Here is a 17,604-nt window from a genome sequence, read left to right as displayed (position 1 = left end):
AAAAAACTAAAGGCAAGCCTAATATATATATATATATATATATGGATGGTTTCAGCTATAGTTATTATTTAATAGAGGAAACAGTTGCACTCTATTATCAATATATACACATGTGCATACAAATATATTTATATATATACATGGATGTGCATAATATTAAACATTAGATCCATTAAAAATAATGTTTCATTGTACTTAATTTTACAACACTAAGTTAATCGAAAAATAACGCTCATATTTTTAAAATTATAACATTAAATACTTTCATGATTGCATATTCATATATTCAAAAAAGAGAACAAATCTGCATATGTGCATTCATATAGCAATATCTCATATGTATATATATTTAAAGAATAAAATAACAATAACAAAAATATAGAAATGTAGCAATTAATTATGCTATTAAAACAGTTTACCAAATAAAAAATACGCACACACATATATATATGTGTATAAAAAACGAAAACAAAATAAATTATAAAATTAATATAACTCCATAATATAATAAATTAATAAATGTGGAATGGTTGTCTATTATATATTTCTACATACATATATAATTTTTACTATTGTAATTTATCTTCGTGCCAATTCCATCATTTTTTATTGTCCTAAAGCATAATTCTTGCTAAAAATATGGAAGCTTCCACAATTTTTTATAGCATAAATAATAAATTCGCTACACAATTAATAAGCCATTTTTTTTTAGTTTATCTATTATTATATATATATTTAATGAATTTATAAAACAATATTTACATATATATTTTAATGAATTTATAAAACTGGGCATTATATATTTTTTTTTAATTTGTGCCTATTTCCTACACATATATATACCCTTATTTACACACACCTTTTTTTTATTTTTTTAAAGTATAGAATTTAATTTGGAAATTATTCTATGTTCAGAAAGAAAAAATTTTAAATAAAAAAAAAATAAAACAAATATTACTATTTTATGCTTAACTAGTCAAAATAATCAATTTATACCTTAAATTTTTTTTATTTTACAAGCCATTTTTTTATTTTTCATTTTTAGCTTTAAATATGCAATTATTTTATCCCAAAAATTATGTACATCCTTTCCTTTGTAATTGTTCACTATTTCACTATTTATTATACACTAATATATAGATTATTAGCATATGCTATTTACATATTATTATTTATAATAAAATACAGTGTTTTTAATATACTTTATACAGTCAATGAAAACCAATTTATAAAAATAATACTTTTCAATTATTAAGCACAACATTATTGTCTTTTTTTTTGTGTGCATGGGGATTAGCTATTTTTTATATATAATTTATCATATATTACAAAGAAATAATAAGAAGGAAATTAAATATAAAAAAAATATTTTTTTTTATTAGCTACAATTGGCTATAAATTTTTTTTTTTATGAACAAGCAATAATTTTTTTTATAGACCATTTCGCTGTTGCTATGACACCAATGCTTATAAAGGGAGAAAAAAAAATAGCTACATAATAAAATAATGCATTATTATCATAAGGACATTAATATAATTGCTTCCTTCTTTTTAAAAATTTGTCATGATGGAGTTGACAAGTAAAAAACAAAAATTAATATCCTATAGTTGAATATATAACAAAAAATATGGAAAGGGCCATAACCTATAATAAGAACATTATTACATGTATATCGTTTTTTTTGTGAAAAAATAAACTAATCCATGTTGTAGCCAATTCTTTAACTGGCTTATTATATATAAGCCCATTATATACCTATATTAAAGTTGTAAAAATAATATAATTGTATTGTATACTTATATATATGCACCTTTCCATAACTCATATTGTATCATTTTTATATTGTAATTTTTTTTTAAATATACACTTGAATTTGAATCTTTCTACGTTTATCATATTGTGAATAAGTATTTTATATCAAAAAGGAACAAATAAATATATATCTTTCTAACAGTTTAACACACAAGAGCCAAAACTATATTATTCCATTTTCAATGCCGAAATAAGATATATTTTTTCGTTTATTTTTGTTATTTTTTCGTCATTTTTTCGTTATTTTTTCGCTATTTTGTACTTTTATTATTTTTTATAATAGACTGCATCTTTTCAAAATAATACAAAATCGATTTAATTACAAATAAATAGAAAAGTGTTATATTCACACAAACACTAATGCTCAACCACAACGAACAAAAAAATATGGCTACTTCCGTTCCTTAATTTGATCAGAAAATAAAAAAATGAGTTCTTACACATATAAATATGAAAGAAAGATGCTTGTTTTATTATTTTTTTTTTATTATTAGAAAAAATAAATACTATATTCTACATATTTATTTTTCATAAATACACACATACATTTCTATACAGCTTTAGTGATTAATATTTTTTTTTAAGAACTATTTTTTTGGTTAATTTTTTTCCAGCATTTATTTTTGAGAAGGTCTCTCCATTTCTCTTATCTTTCTCTTTTTTTATTTCAAACCGATTTTTGCTTTATTTAATATTTTGCAATAACTGGTATGAATGTCATAAGTAAAGATCACATAAATATCAGTTTAATGAAAAGAAATTGTATAAACGACGATAGAATGGACGCCGTTATAAATAATAATGATAAGAATGAGATAAATAATAATGATATATATCCTAATTTATGTTTTACAAATGAAATAACAAATGAACAAATTTTATACAATGGTAAACAAGATAATATAAATACAGCTGACCCTGATTATAGCATAAATAATATAAATATAGTTGATCCTGATTATAGCATAAATAATACGAATATAGCTGACCCTGATTATAGCATAAATAATATAAATACAGCTGACCCTGATTATAACATAAATAATATGAATATAGTTGACACTGATTATAGCATAAATAATACGAATATAGCTGACCCTGATTATAGCATAAATAATATAAATACAGCTGACCCTGATTATAACATAAATAATATGAATATAGTTGACACTGATTATAACATAAATAATATAAATATAGTTGACACTGATTATAACATAAATAATATAAATATAGTTGATCCTGATTATAACATAAATAATACGAATATAGTTGATCCTGATTATAACATAAATAATACGAATATAGCTGACACTGATTATGACATAAATAATACGAATATAGCTGACACTGATTATGACATAAATAATATAAATAGTGATATTAATAATATACCTGACTGTACAGGCAGAGATGAAGAAAATAATTCTTATACAAAAAAAAATACAATATGCAATGAATTAAATCTAGAAAAAAGTGAAGAACTTTCTGATGATATAAACATAGTATATTCATATGTAGTCAATGATTCTAAAAGACAAATGAATTCCAACAACGAATTAATATCTATTAATATAACTATAGATGAAGATAAAAAATATGTATTAAGAAAAAAAATAAATAAATTACCTTTTTTCAGATATGGGCATTTTTTATGTTTAACTAAAAATGGATGTATATTAGCTATCGGGGGAACAGATGGAAAAAAAAAATATGCTCTAATAGAAAAATATTGTCAAGAAAAAAAAAAATGGAAACAAATAAATTTAATGCATTTTTCGAGATCAAATTTTTGTGGTATATGTACAGGGGATAATAATCTTTTTGTGTTAGGGGGAGAAGGTAATCAGCATATATTAAAAAGTGTTGAATATTATGATAGCAAAATAAATTCGTGGAGATCTTTACCCCCTCTTAATTGTGTTAGGCATTCGGCTAGTGCGATTATTTTCCATAATACAATTTTTATAATTGGGGGAAAAGATGGAATTGGAAATTATGGAAAAGTTCATAAAAGTGTTGAAATGTTAAATTTAAATGAAAAAAACATGAAATGGAAAATGTGTAAATCGTTAAAACAAGCTAGGCTCGCATTGGTCGCAATAGTATTCGACAATAAAATATATGCTATAGGTAAATTTTGCTATATGTACAAATTGGTGTTATTTTTTTCGCATTATTTTTTCGCATTATTTTTTCGCATTATTTTTTCGCATTATTTTTCCCCATTATTTTTTCCCCATTATTTTTTCCCATTATTTTTTCCCATTATTTTTTCCCATTATTTTTTCCCCATTATTTTTTCCCCATTATTTTTTCCCCATTATTTTTTCCCCATTATTTTGCTTTTCTTTTTTCGCCTTTAGGGGGATCGACCGGAGTGAAGGATCTCAAATCAGTAGAAATTTACGACTTTAAAAGAAATGAGTGGATAGAAGGGCCCAGTTTAAATTTTGCTCGATCAAATTTTGTCGCATTTCCATGGAAAAACCACCTAGTTGTTTATGGGGGAATAAATAATACCAACGGGGTAGGCCTTTTTATTCTGTACAATCATACATAAATTTACATTACAACGTTGAGTAGTTTATTTAAGATCATAAATGCAAGATACATGAAATAACGAATTTAAAGAGTGTTTCCTTAAATTGGTTGCTGATCGATTTGGTCATTCATGTGTGAAAATTATAATTTTTGTATATTTTGATTAAACTAAAAAAAATTACCATTTATAATACTTATAATACTTATATTTTTTACAGGAATCTTTAAATTGTGCTGAAATACTAAAAGAGAAAACAAACCGTTGGATGGTGTTAAACGAAATATTGGAAAATTAAGAAAAATTTTTTATTTTGTGAAAACTTATTTAATCAAACTTGTAGCTATTAGATTAGCTTCTTTTTCAAAGTCATAAAAAAGGAAGATAAATAAATGAAACATTTTAAAAATCAAAAAATAGTGATTAAAAATTTGGATACTTTCGTTCTTTTGCTTTTTCACATTTTTTTGTACCCTATTTGAATTTTTTGCATAACTTTTTTCGTTTAAATTTATAAAAATGAGGAATTGTCACACATATATAATTTCTCATTATTATAATATGTTTATCTTTTATCAATTTTTATCCATTTTTATCAATTTTTATCAATTTTTATCAATTTTTATCCATTTTTTTGAACTCGTAAAACTAAATCTGATATTTTCAATATATTTTTAGTGTTTGTTTGTCAAAAATAATTATGAGTCCTATTTATATCTATATTTATGAAAATAGAAATTATTTTGGTAAAATAAAAAAAAAGTAATATATGTATATACATATTTTATTTCTACTTTCCTAAATTGTATACATACACACGCTTGTAAAATATGTGACCATTTGAGATAATGGCATACAAATTTTTCAAAAAAAAATATTAAAAATGAAAAAAAAAAAGAAAAAGAAAACGAAAGAAATGATCTCTACACGTTTTATAGTAAAATTGTTTATCATTTTTAAACATATATTTTTTTAATTAAACTTTTACTAATTTTTATTTTTAATTTATTATATTTGAATATTTTCTCTATTGATAGAATATTATTCTCTTTTTTTATTTTTTCCCCCTTTTTATAAAAATAATATATAACAGATTATTAATTATCCTTCAAAAGGATACTAAAAATAAGTGTCAATTTTTGTCGTTTTAATTAAATATCTTTTTATTTTTATATGTAAAAAACATAAGAATATTTAGAATTTTCAAAAATAGCTTCACAAAGATGAGGGTTACAAACATTTGGACCATATAATATATATATATTTTTTTTTCTATTTTCTATTATCTTTAAGATAAAAAACAAAATAAATTATTTTTAAATCCTCAAAGCAACTAAGAAATGCATATAAAAAAAATACTTTCCTAAATGCAACCATTTATTTAACGATCAAATATAAGGTAAAATTTTATGGACCCAAAATGACGCATCGATTTGAGTTAAACAAACAATCAATAAATTTAGATATAGATATGAAAAATGAAAGAATTATTGGTAACACACATATGAATGTAACTCTTTATATGCCTATTTATTATTTGTATGATAAAAATGATTTTGAAAAAAATAATTTTGATATTAAAAATGTGAAAATATGTACTAATAACATACAGCATCCAAAAAGCGAAGATGTTGAAATAGATGAAGAAAATATAAACAAATTTGAAAACTGTAATACAATAAACAAATATATTAATAAAAAAAAACGAAGCAGTTACGAAATAAATAATGAAACATTGACTAACGAAATAACAAGTCATACACAGTTAGATGCATCGTCATATATTCAATTAGATCAAATTGAATCTTATATAAAATTTCAAAAAAATAAATATATTTTTTTAGTTATTCAAATACCAAATAATTCCAAACAAGCTAAATATTATGATATCAAAATAAACGGAAAAGAAGAATTAAATTATTACACAATATATGACAATCAGAGTTATATACAAAATGTATTTGAAAATAGTGAAATGGAAAAAGATGTTCCTATTTATAATTCTATACCTCAAAATAATATTCAAAATTTTAAAAACGAAACAAATATAAATACAATCCAAAATGAATACTCATCAGTTACTAGCTACGATAATGATACAATAAATGAAGATACAAATCAATATTCAAAAAAAAAAAGAAAAATTAAAAAAAAAAAAAAAAAGGAAAAAAAAAAAAAAAGAAAATGGAATAATGAAGAAAATATATATAATTATGATACAAATACTAAAAACAGTTATACACACAAACAACATCAAAATTGTAATGAACATTTATATAGAGATCCAGATTATAAATCACAAAATAACAATTTTGACAATTTTCCTCCACCTGACATTTATAATAATACTAAAATAAATAATTGTGGTGAAGAAAAAAAAAAAAAAATCAAATTTAATAAAAAAATAAATAACATTGATAATTTTTCTCATAATAATCTACAACATCCTGAATTTAAAATTGTAGACTTTTTATCTTTAGATAAACTAATAGAAAAAAATAATATGAAAGGAAAAAATTATTTATTTATTATGATAGATAACAAGATATTTAATAAAGAAAAAAATAATAATTTTGAAAAATTTTCTAATTTTTGCAAAAACGGTGAAACAATCCGAATAAATAATAATGGTGATAATGATGGGTATGATGTAAAAATAAACATTAATGTAAATTTATCTTTCCAGTTTTTTAATTTAAATTCGTATCAAAATCAAATATATTTCGATAAAACGAAAAACCTTTTAATTACCATTAATAATTGTATTAAAAATAAAACATGGTTTCCTACTATTTATCAGTCATATAATAATGAAGATATTACAAATAAATGTCCATGGAAAATAAAATGTATTATTGATATTCCATACTTTGTTATATCATCAAACACATTAACAAATATATATCAAAAAGATGGAAAAAATTGTTTTGTATATAAAACTACAAATAAAAATTCTTTATTATATCCTGATCAAATATGTTTATATGCAGGAGGTTTTAATTTTATGCATTTAAATTTGATAAAATTGAAAGATGTACAAAACATTAATTATAATTTTTTATATAAAAATGAAAAAATACACTATTCTGATAATTATCAACCAAAAGAAAAAAATAAAAATATTAACATCTCAAAAAATTATCCTGAAACTAAAAAAGGAGCTAATACATTAAATAATAATTATAACCAAAATGAATCCTCTTTAGGAAATACAAACAATAAATATGAAATTTATAATTCTTCTCCTCAAGATAGTGATTCATATTTTGAATGTTTTTCAGAATCGGGTTTATCAAATATTTCTGACCATTCTGATTCTGAATTAGTTACCGAAAAAAAAAAAAAAATCCAGCCAGGCGCTTTTCAAGTTAGCTTTGCAGACTCCCCAACGGTTCCCCAGGTCGAAAATGGCGAAAGCGGGAAAAGCGAAAAAAATGGAGAAAGCGGAAAAGGCGAAAAAATCGAAAAAAGCGAAAAAAATGGAGAAAGCGGAAAAAGCGGAAAAGGCGAAAAAAATGAACAAAGCGGAAAAAGCGGAAAAGGCGAAAAAAATGAACAAAGCGGAGAGAAGTACTACTACGAAAAAATAAATGGCAAGAGAGTCCCAAACATTTATGCATTTGCAGATGCAGACCAAAACGAACTAACATATTCGACAGCACACACAGGATATATATTAAAATGCTTCTTGGAAATAACAAAAGAAAATATAATGTATGACAATATTATTATTTTATTTTTACCCATAAATTTTACGTTTTTAGAAAATTATTTCCATTCAGAATTTATAGAAACCAGTATAAGCTCACATAATTTTTATGATCAAAAAAATGGATATAATTTATTTAGTAACAATAATATATTAAATAGTAAAATAACAGATCCATACATTTATTTTAAAACTGGAAAATATCTTATATATGGAAATGTTATAATATTTCCAACACATCTATTACATAATATATATGATATTTTATTTAACATAAATATCTATTCATATAAATTTATTTTTGCCGAAGGTATATTATCTCTTTGTTTTGATTATTATATAAATAAAATAAATTATCAAAATTCTTATTATGTATATATGTTAAAATTATATATATTACAAAAATTTATTGAACAAATTTATGGATCCATAGAAATGAATGCTATCTTTTTTGAGCTTCGAGAAAAATATTGTTCTATTGTTGAATTGTTTGGTGACATAATCATTTCAAAACAAAAACTTTATTATACACCATCTTATTATTTATATAATCAAAAAAATAATTCCAATAATTTTATTTCAAATGATTACATTTTTAATTATATTTATTTCATAAAATCATTTTTATGTATAAGAGCATTTTTTAATATCCTTAAAAATTTTTATTTTTCTGCTAATATTAGCCAATATTGTTTTTTTCTATTTTTTTCTCACTTCTCTGCTGAAAAGAAAATCATGGATTCTGACCTCTTCTGGAAAAAGGTGCCACATCTATACATTTTTACACATCTACATCTATGCATTTCTACATGTTGACACACCCTCGACCCGTTCTCTCCAATTGCAGATACTTGAAGAATGCCGATTGAGATATGTCGAAAGTTACAAAAACAGATTCAAGATAAACAAAGGATATCCAAACATAAATGTAAAATCATTAGCAAGTGAAGAACATGAACAATATCAATTATTTGAAAAATATTTTACTTATTTTTTAAATACTTTTATAAAAGGATATGGGATAGCACAATATATACTTACGTTCAATATTCATTTACAAAGAAAAGGGACATCTATGGATGATTTTAACTTTTTAATTAGTCAAGATTATATTAATCCGTTTTCTTTTATTGATAATCATTTTAAATCAAATTATTTCTTAGCAGACATATCATCTATGTGTATATATAATTTATTAGAACTTAATAAATATATCGATTTAAAACATATTTTATTACAAATAGATGTATATAATAATAATATAAAGTTCGATAAAGATATATCCTTTTTAAAAAAAATAAAAAATAAAATTATTATAAATAAGAAAATGAAATCATATTTAGATAAAATTTATTTTGAATATTTTCTTCAAATATCATATCCCAATAATAATTTATTTAATAATATCGAAAAAAAAATATTAATTTTTTTAAAAAAAAAATACCATTACTATATAGATCATTTTTATCATTATCCAAAACACATATTTAATAAAAAAATTAATAAAATTATATCCAATTTTATATTAAAAAAAACAAAAAAAAAAATATTCGACTCTTTATATATTACTCAGCCCCCCAAAAATGATACACTCTCTTGTATAAATAAGTTACCAAATATTAAGTCCGATAAAAATTGCACAAAATTACATCTAACTAATAATGTAGACATATTGCCACCATTGCCAACGAACGGCCAGGTGGCAAGCGTAAAGGCAGAGACTACATCTGCCAACATTTTCTCAAAACACGAAATGATTCTTATCAAAAATGAAAACAAACATCCAATAATCAAAACAATTAATAAGGACAAAAAAAAAAAAAAAAAAGAAACCAAACGTGATAGACAAGAAAAAAAAATGAGAAAAATACAACAAGATGAAAAAAATAAAGAAAGAAAAAAAAAAAAAAAAAAATCAAAAAAAAATCAAAAAAAAAATCAAAAAAAAAAGCAAAAAAAAACAAAACTTGATAAATATGAATATAATGAAATATCACAAAAACAATTTAAAATTAATAGAAATTATTTATTAAAAAAAAAAAAACAACTTATAAATTTACCATACACTAATTATGATAGTCTCGATTTGGTAGGAAGAGATGGAAATTTCTATTTGGGTTTTGGATATGCTGGATCAAATTCTTTATTTTTTAGTACAGGAAAAGGAAATTTATATAATAATATAATCGAATATAAAAAATATATAAAATGTGATATTACAAAATTAAGTGAAATATGTATTGATAAACATCATATACATGAATATGATACATCACCTTTTTACACAAGCTCATCTTATTCATATTGGAAAATTATATTCCGTTTATATTATTATTTATTATTACTTAATAAAATTTCTAAAAAAAAAGAATTTGTTATGATTGAAAATATTTTATCTCTAAAAGAAATACAAGTAAATATTCTCGACTCCAATTATACTGACCAAGAAGTTCCAAGGATAAAAAAAAAAAAAAAAAAAAAAAAATCATAAAATGCGTGATAAAACGCATGATAAAGTAGATGGTAAATATCAATTTCAAAAATTGTCACAAAAACATATCGATCAAACTTTTACTGTCCAATCAGATTCGCTCACTGAACCTTTATGTATCGTTGATAATGAAAAACCACAATCTTTATATGACTGTTCAGCTAATATTGCGAATCAACAAACAAAAGTGCAATATTCAAATATAGATTCTCATTTCCAAAATGGTAACAATGATGAGAAAGATAGTAAAGGCGATGATATGTATGACCACAATTTTAGCAAATATTCCCAAAAAAAAAAAATGAAAAAAATAAAAGAAAAAAAAGAAAGAAAAAAACAACGACGAAAAAAAGAAAAAATACAAAATATTAAAAATATATTAGAAAACGATAAAAAATATTATGAGTCTTATATTAATTCATATATCTCTAATAATATACCTCAATCTGTTGATGAAAATAAATTCTTTTTTTCTTTTTTAAAATTAGAAATTATTGAAGATGATGGAATTAGAGTTTTAAAAAAAAATATGTTAAATAATATAATACCGTTTCGATTTAGTGTTGATGCAAGACCGGAAAAAGGACGAAAAAAAGTTGCTTTTAAATATGAATCATTATTTACATATAAAAATAATAATCTCTTAGGAAATTGTGATAATAAAAATATTAATAATAATAATAATCAAATTGGGATACATAGAAATATAAAAAAAATTTATGATGATACAATAGATAGTAATTTTAATAAAACTGTTAAATATATTGGAATCATTAATGATAGTGATAAATATATGATTGATTATTGTAAACGAAAAATAATGAAAAGGGATAAATCTTTATTATGCTTAGATAATAGAAAACTTGTTGCTAAAATTTGTAGTAAAAATAAAATACCACTTTTATGGATAAGAGTAGATAATGATTTTTATATTATTGGTAGAATCAGAAGAACACAAAGTGTAAGTATGTGGATTCAACAATTATTAAATGATAATAATGTTTTAGCACAATTAGAATCTTCTTTTTCATTAGCTTTTATTCCATTTTTTTTTCTAAATAAAAATATTACATCTAATTTTAATGAAAATAAAAATAACTACTTTTTGGGTCCAGAAAAATCTTCTACTAATATCAATAATAATTCAGTACATTATGGTGATCTTGTTAATAATATCACATCTATCGGTTCTGTTGATTCTGATGAAAATATTAATCATTTAGATCCAGATAATATACTTGCTCATAATACACAAAAAGATAATCACACAGATGTAGATGCTAATTTTTTAAAATTTTCTGCAACCAAAATTAAAAACAAACAAAGAAAAAAAAATAATTTACAAAATAATAACAATTCTACGGATCCTGCAAATTTCCCTTTTAATAATATTACTTCTAACATTTTGGCAAAATCAGATCAATCTTTCTCTATGCTTAACGAATCATATACAATAGATAATGATCAAAATAGAAAATTCACCATAAATGCTACTAATAAAAATATGATAAATAATTTTATTACCTCACATCAGCAACCTCCTCAAATAGATTCAAACATGATAAGAATCTCTCACATTAGTAATAAAAATGAGTTTGAAAATAACATACAAAATGATCTACTAAAAATTAATAAACATTATAGTCAAAGTAGTAGCTCAAATATGGATTCAGATAGCCATGATTTAAATTTTACTACATCTACCATTGATGATTTAAATGAAGATGTAAATGGTTTAGAAAATTGTAATTATTCATCATCTAGTTATAAAATGAAAGAAAAAAAAAACTATAAAACACATTGCAAAAAAAATATATCAATCTCTAATATGCCAATTAATATAGAAATTATTAAAGCTTTATACAAATCTATCATCTCAGAACATCTACATTATATAGTTAAAATTAGATGCATATATTCTTTATGTTTTGTTCATAATAAATATATTTATACTCAAAAAGTTATTCAAAATATATTTTTAGAATATTTTGATCAAAATTTTCCTAAAGATTTGAATCAAAAAAAATTTATGCATGCCTTTTTTATTGCTTTATCACTTTTGAGAAATAAAAATAATAGAACCCCCAAAATTATATTATTTCTTCTTATAAAAAAATGTTCGAGTTTCGTTTTATCTATCAATCTTCACAATAATTACAATATAACAAAAAATACAACTTATTCTGAACAAGATAACACAACTAGCCATAAATATATCTCTAATAACATTGGAAATGATAATTATCAATATCTTGGAAATAATACAACGATTAATAATTTTACCAAATTTTATTCAAATCCAAATCAAGAAAATGTTCAGATAAATACCACTGAGAATGTATCACAATCAAATATTTCTTTACAAACAATAAATAATCAATTTCAAAATTCTAAAAATTATATAACAAAAAAAAAAGATGAATATAATAATGTGAAAACAAGTATTGATTACACAAATAATGAACACTGGGATTATAAAAAAAATATTGTGCAAAAAATTTCACAAATTACAAATAATAAAAAATTATGTACATGCAATAAAAATATTCACAAATTATGTGATTTTTGTAAAAATGACCTGAATTGTTCAGGTAAAAAAAAAAATCTGCAATATAATCAAAATAAAGAAAATCAACAAAAAATTACGTATGATCCTGATTTAATTATACAAAAGGAAGAAGAAGAAGATATAAAAATGGTATTGGAATGTATAGGAAATATTAAATTTAAAAATCAATGTTTATTTGGTAATCAAAATAATAAGTTTAACGGAATAGGAGAATATAAAACAAATTCCACAACTAACATTAATAATATTTCTAAAAGTAGTAGCGAATATTTTTTTTTCCAATATTTCACAAAATTGACCAATAATACTAACACCATGCCAACAGATACTAATTATATGAAAAAAAGAAAAAAAGGAAAAAGAAAAAAAATGTACCATGCATATGATTTTTACGATATAGATATATATGATGGAGAAAAAAAAATCGAAAATCATTTTTTAAAATTAAGAAAAACAAAAAAAGAATATACACAAGAATTAATTGATTTATTATTTTTAATATATGAATTAAAAAAATTATCTCCATATCTTCCTATATCAGATACAGTTATAACTATATTGCTTAGATCGATTAGTAGAAATAAAAATATTCTGGATTTATTTAGAAATAAAATGTATATAGAAAATAAATATTACTTTGACATGTGTGCATATTTGCCTAATTTTATATTTCAATCAAAATTGCTAAATTTTATTGACCATAAAAATGCGAATAATTTTACTATCGAAATTATCAGAGCTATTTTACATTTAATCATGACTGGTAACATACGGGTATATAAAATTTATTACAAAATAAATGAATCATTACGATATGGAGTGGATACTATTATTTCTTCACTTAAAAAAAACGATAATATTATGAATAATACAGTAAATGATAATAACTTATTAGATAACCAAACAAAAAAAGAAATCTCAAAAGATGAAGCAAACAATTTTTCTAAGCCTTATGGAAAATGTGAACACACAACTTTTAAAGACATAAATAATGAAAATGAAAAAAATGAAAAAAATGAAAAAAATGAAAAAAATGAAAAAAACGAAAAAAACGAAAAAAACGAAAAAAACGAAAAAAACGAAAAAAACGAAAATTATTTTTTTGTATCAACATATACAAATTTTATAGAAAGAAAAGTTATATGTATGCATTTACTAAATATGTATGCAGCCATTCAATTTATTTCTCAAATTGTAAAAATTTTTAAAAATTGTGAAATAGAAATGCTAATATGGAATATTTTTTATCAATTACTTTTAATATTTCAACAAAAATATCCTTTTTTCTTTTTGCCTTTTTCAAAATTGTTCAATAAATATTTTAAAGATTATCAAAAAAAAAACTATACAGCTTTTGAATTTTTTTATTTTTTATATGGACTTAATTCGATTAACCAATATGAAAAAGCTAACAAAATTAATGACTATAATAATATTACCAATTTTGATGATGATAATGATAATGATAAAATAAATATAATACCTTATCTTAATAATCAGTACAAAATACACACAGACAATAAATTAATATGTGACTATGCCTTACGCAATATATTATTTGAAGAAACATTTACAAATTATTCATCAAAAATTAAGGAACAAAATATTATTATATATAAATACGATATTATAGGTTATATACCATTTATAAACATTTTAAAATTTGTTTCCAATACAAAAAAATTAAAAAAAAATTTTATACAAATAACGTATATAAAATATATAGTTAAATATATACATAATTATTTCAGAGAATTAATTATTGACACATCAAAATTTAATGAAAATTATTTTAAAAATTCTATATTATATGATTTAAAAAATATATTTGTTTTTTTATATGGATATGGAATACCCCCATGTTACTCGAAAACCATTTCTCCCATATATTTCCCTCATTATAAACAGTAATATTCTACATAAATTTACAACGCTGTTTATTTTTCTATATATTTATTTCACATAAAATGACATATATAAAAATTTTTGTTTTTTTTTTCGCAGATTAAATGATAATACAAAAAAAGGTGTGGAAATAAATAGTCTCATCAAATTTTTGCGAACATACTATAACAACGAGTAAGTTACCTTAACTTTAATATTCTCACTAAAATATTTTATTTATTATCATAATATTCTCACTAAAATATTTTATTTATTATCATAATATTCTCACTAAAACATTTTATTTATTATCATAATATTCTCACTAAAACATTTTATTTATTATCATAATATTCCCCCAAACAAATGTGTGTGCACATATAATTAATTTTTTTTTTTTTTTTTTAGAAAATTGCTAAAATGGAAAGTAGTTGCCTCTGAATTTATAAGTGTGTTGAAAAACATGCCAGAACTTAAATTGTTTATAGACAATCCCACAATATCTCTTAATAACTTTAAGTAATAATTATAAAATAATTTCATATAAAAGGAATAAAAATAAAACATTGAAAATACATACATTTTAACCTTGCTGTTCATAAATCTAGCCATTATAAATCCACAATTATTCTTGCAATAAAATTTTGTACATATTATATATAAAAATTCTTTTTTTTTACATAATTTTATTTCCAATTTTTAGCTTCACAAAAGAAAGTATTTGGTTGTCATTAATTAGTGAGAAATTAAAAAACGATATTTATAAATTGCCAATGGACTTAAAAAGAGATATCATTCTTTTGTTAAAAAACATTCGTTTAGTTGATATATGTTTAGGTACTAATACTTATGAACATGTTAATAATATTTTTACCGTTTGTTGGTTTATTATAGTAAAAATATTTCAAAATTATGAAAAAAGCAAGAAAAATGTATGATATATTTTTCCCCTATTATTTTTATTTCCTCCGAGCCGCATTTAGACAGCTATATTATCTTTTATTTTGTCATATACTTTTTAATATATTATTAATTAATTTACTTGTTAATTTTATAATTTATTGATTTTTTTTTTTTTTTTTTTTAATATCCAATTTTTAATGTTACAATTTTTCCTATATGTTTTTATAAGCTACATTAACACACAATCGTATAATTGTTTGTGTTGTTCAAAAAAAATAAAAAATATAAAATATAAAATATAAAATAAAAAATATAAAATATAAAATAAAAAATATAAAATAAAAAATGAAATTATAATTAACCTTTTAAAAGATATAAACATGATTATATAATAGCATTATTTATTATACCCTATATTCATATTTTATTCTTATCATAATTAAAAATTCTCACGCAAGCAAATTTTTAGGGAACTTAAGTATTCCCTTTGTCTATCATATACACATATGTATATAGTTAATAAAGCCAAGTGTAAATTTCCATTATTTATTTAGTTTGCTTTAATTTTTATTTGTTTATTTCTTTTGTGTTTTATTTATTATATAATATAGTTCTCTTTTTTATGCTTTTTATTTTATTTTATCTTGTCATATCATTTTCTTTTTATCACTTTCTTTTTATCATTTTCTTTTTATTATTTCCTTTTTGTTATTTCTTTTTGTTATTTTTTTGCATCCTCAAATATTGCACACACTATTTTTTCCAGTATTTTTAAGGTGACCGAAAAATTGATTAAGGCATATTTCATATTATTTTATGTTTAATTTATTATTTTCCATTTTCGTGTATAAAAATAGTTATATGTATAATAAAGTGTTTTATTTTTATTTATCATTTTTATCATTATTTTTGATTATTTGTATCACTGACAAAAGGCGTTTAGTGTTTTTTTTTTTTTTTTTTTTTTTTTTTTCGTATTTTTATATATTAATATGTATATATTTTTTATGATATGTTTCTTGTATATATTAAAAGGGAAAATTTTCTGTTAATTATATACATGTATACATATTATATCCTCATGCATAACATATACATTTATGTGTTTCATTTAACGAGCATGCTATGCTTATACAATAAAAATATGCCAGTTTCCTGTTTATATGTGTATTTCGCATATACACAAATAAACACCGTAAATATGCATATTATATTTTTTGTATAAATATTTTGATATTTCTTTTTTCTTTTCAGTATATGTGTTTGAAATATATGTTTATTTTGGTAGCATTTGCTAATTCGTAATATTTATTTTATTTTTATCACTTGATTAGCTTTATATATATATATATTTCCTATTTGCACGTCTTCATATATCTACATATATTTGACTCATAAATATTATATTATATATATATATATATATATATTTTTTTTTTTTTAATTTGTCCCTAACTATTTTGAACATTGCATATGTATAATCTTATATTTGTATGCAGAGATTCGCAAGGAATACATACTACATACATATGTGCACATACTGTTATATAATTTTTCCAAAGCCCCACAATTTATTTAAAAAATAATGGCATGCAAATATACGAGATCAGTACGAATAAATAAAAATTGTATTTAAATTGTCTTTCAGATTTTCATAGTTTTAAAATTTTGAAATTTAATTAAAAAAAGAAGA

The 17,604-nt window shown here is 21.4% G+C and overlaps 2 protein-coding genes across 2 annotated transcripts; both read left to right on the top strand.

Annotated features, from left to right (window-relative positions):
- Nucleotides 1-2,523: 2,523 nt before the first annotated feature.
- On the top strand, nucleotides 2,524-4,653 carry PY17X_0625000 (kelch domain-containing protein, putative; the record flags this gene model as incomplete). The annotated part of the gene is made up of 3 exons (XM_022955439.1): nucleotides 2,524-3,946; nucleotides 4,180-4,343; nucleotides 4,576-4,653. The coding sequence occupies 3 exons, from the start codon at nucleotides 2,524-2,526 to the stop codon at nucleotides 4,651-4,653; spliced, it is 1,665 nt and encodes a 554-aa protein (XP_022813214.1).
- Nucleotides 4,654-5,775: 1,122 nt separating this feature from the next.
- PY17X_0624900 (conserved Plasmodium protein, unknown function) lies at nucleotides 5,776-15,946 on the top strand (the record flags this gene model as incomplete). Its single annotated transcript, XM_034637458.1, is given in 6 exon segments — nucleotides 5,776-8,826; nucleotides 8,912-10,537; nucleotides 10,557-15,031; nucleotides 15,129-15,203; nucleotides 15,417-15,527; nucleotides 15,712-15,946. The coding sequence occupies 6 exon segments, from the start codon at nucleotides 5,776-5,778 to the stop codon at nucleotides 15,944-15,946; spliced, it is 9,573 nt and encodes a 3,190-aa protein (XP_034493430.1).
- Nucleotides 15,947-17,604: the final 1,658 nt, after the last annotated feature.

Source organism: Plasmodium yoelii, assembly GCF_900002385.2.
Source record: "Plasmodium yoelii strain 17X genome assembly, chromosome: 6".
Classification (NCBI taxonomy): Eukaryota; Apicomplexa; class Aconoidasida; order Haemosporida; family Plasmodiidae; genus Plasmodium; species Plasmodium yoelii.
Note: the sequence above shows the minus strand (reverse complement) of the source record. Positions and strands in the feature narration are given on the sequence as shown.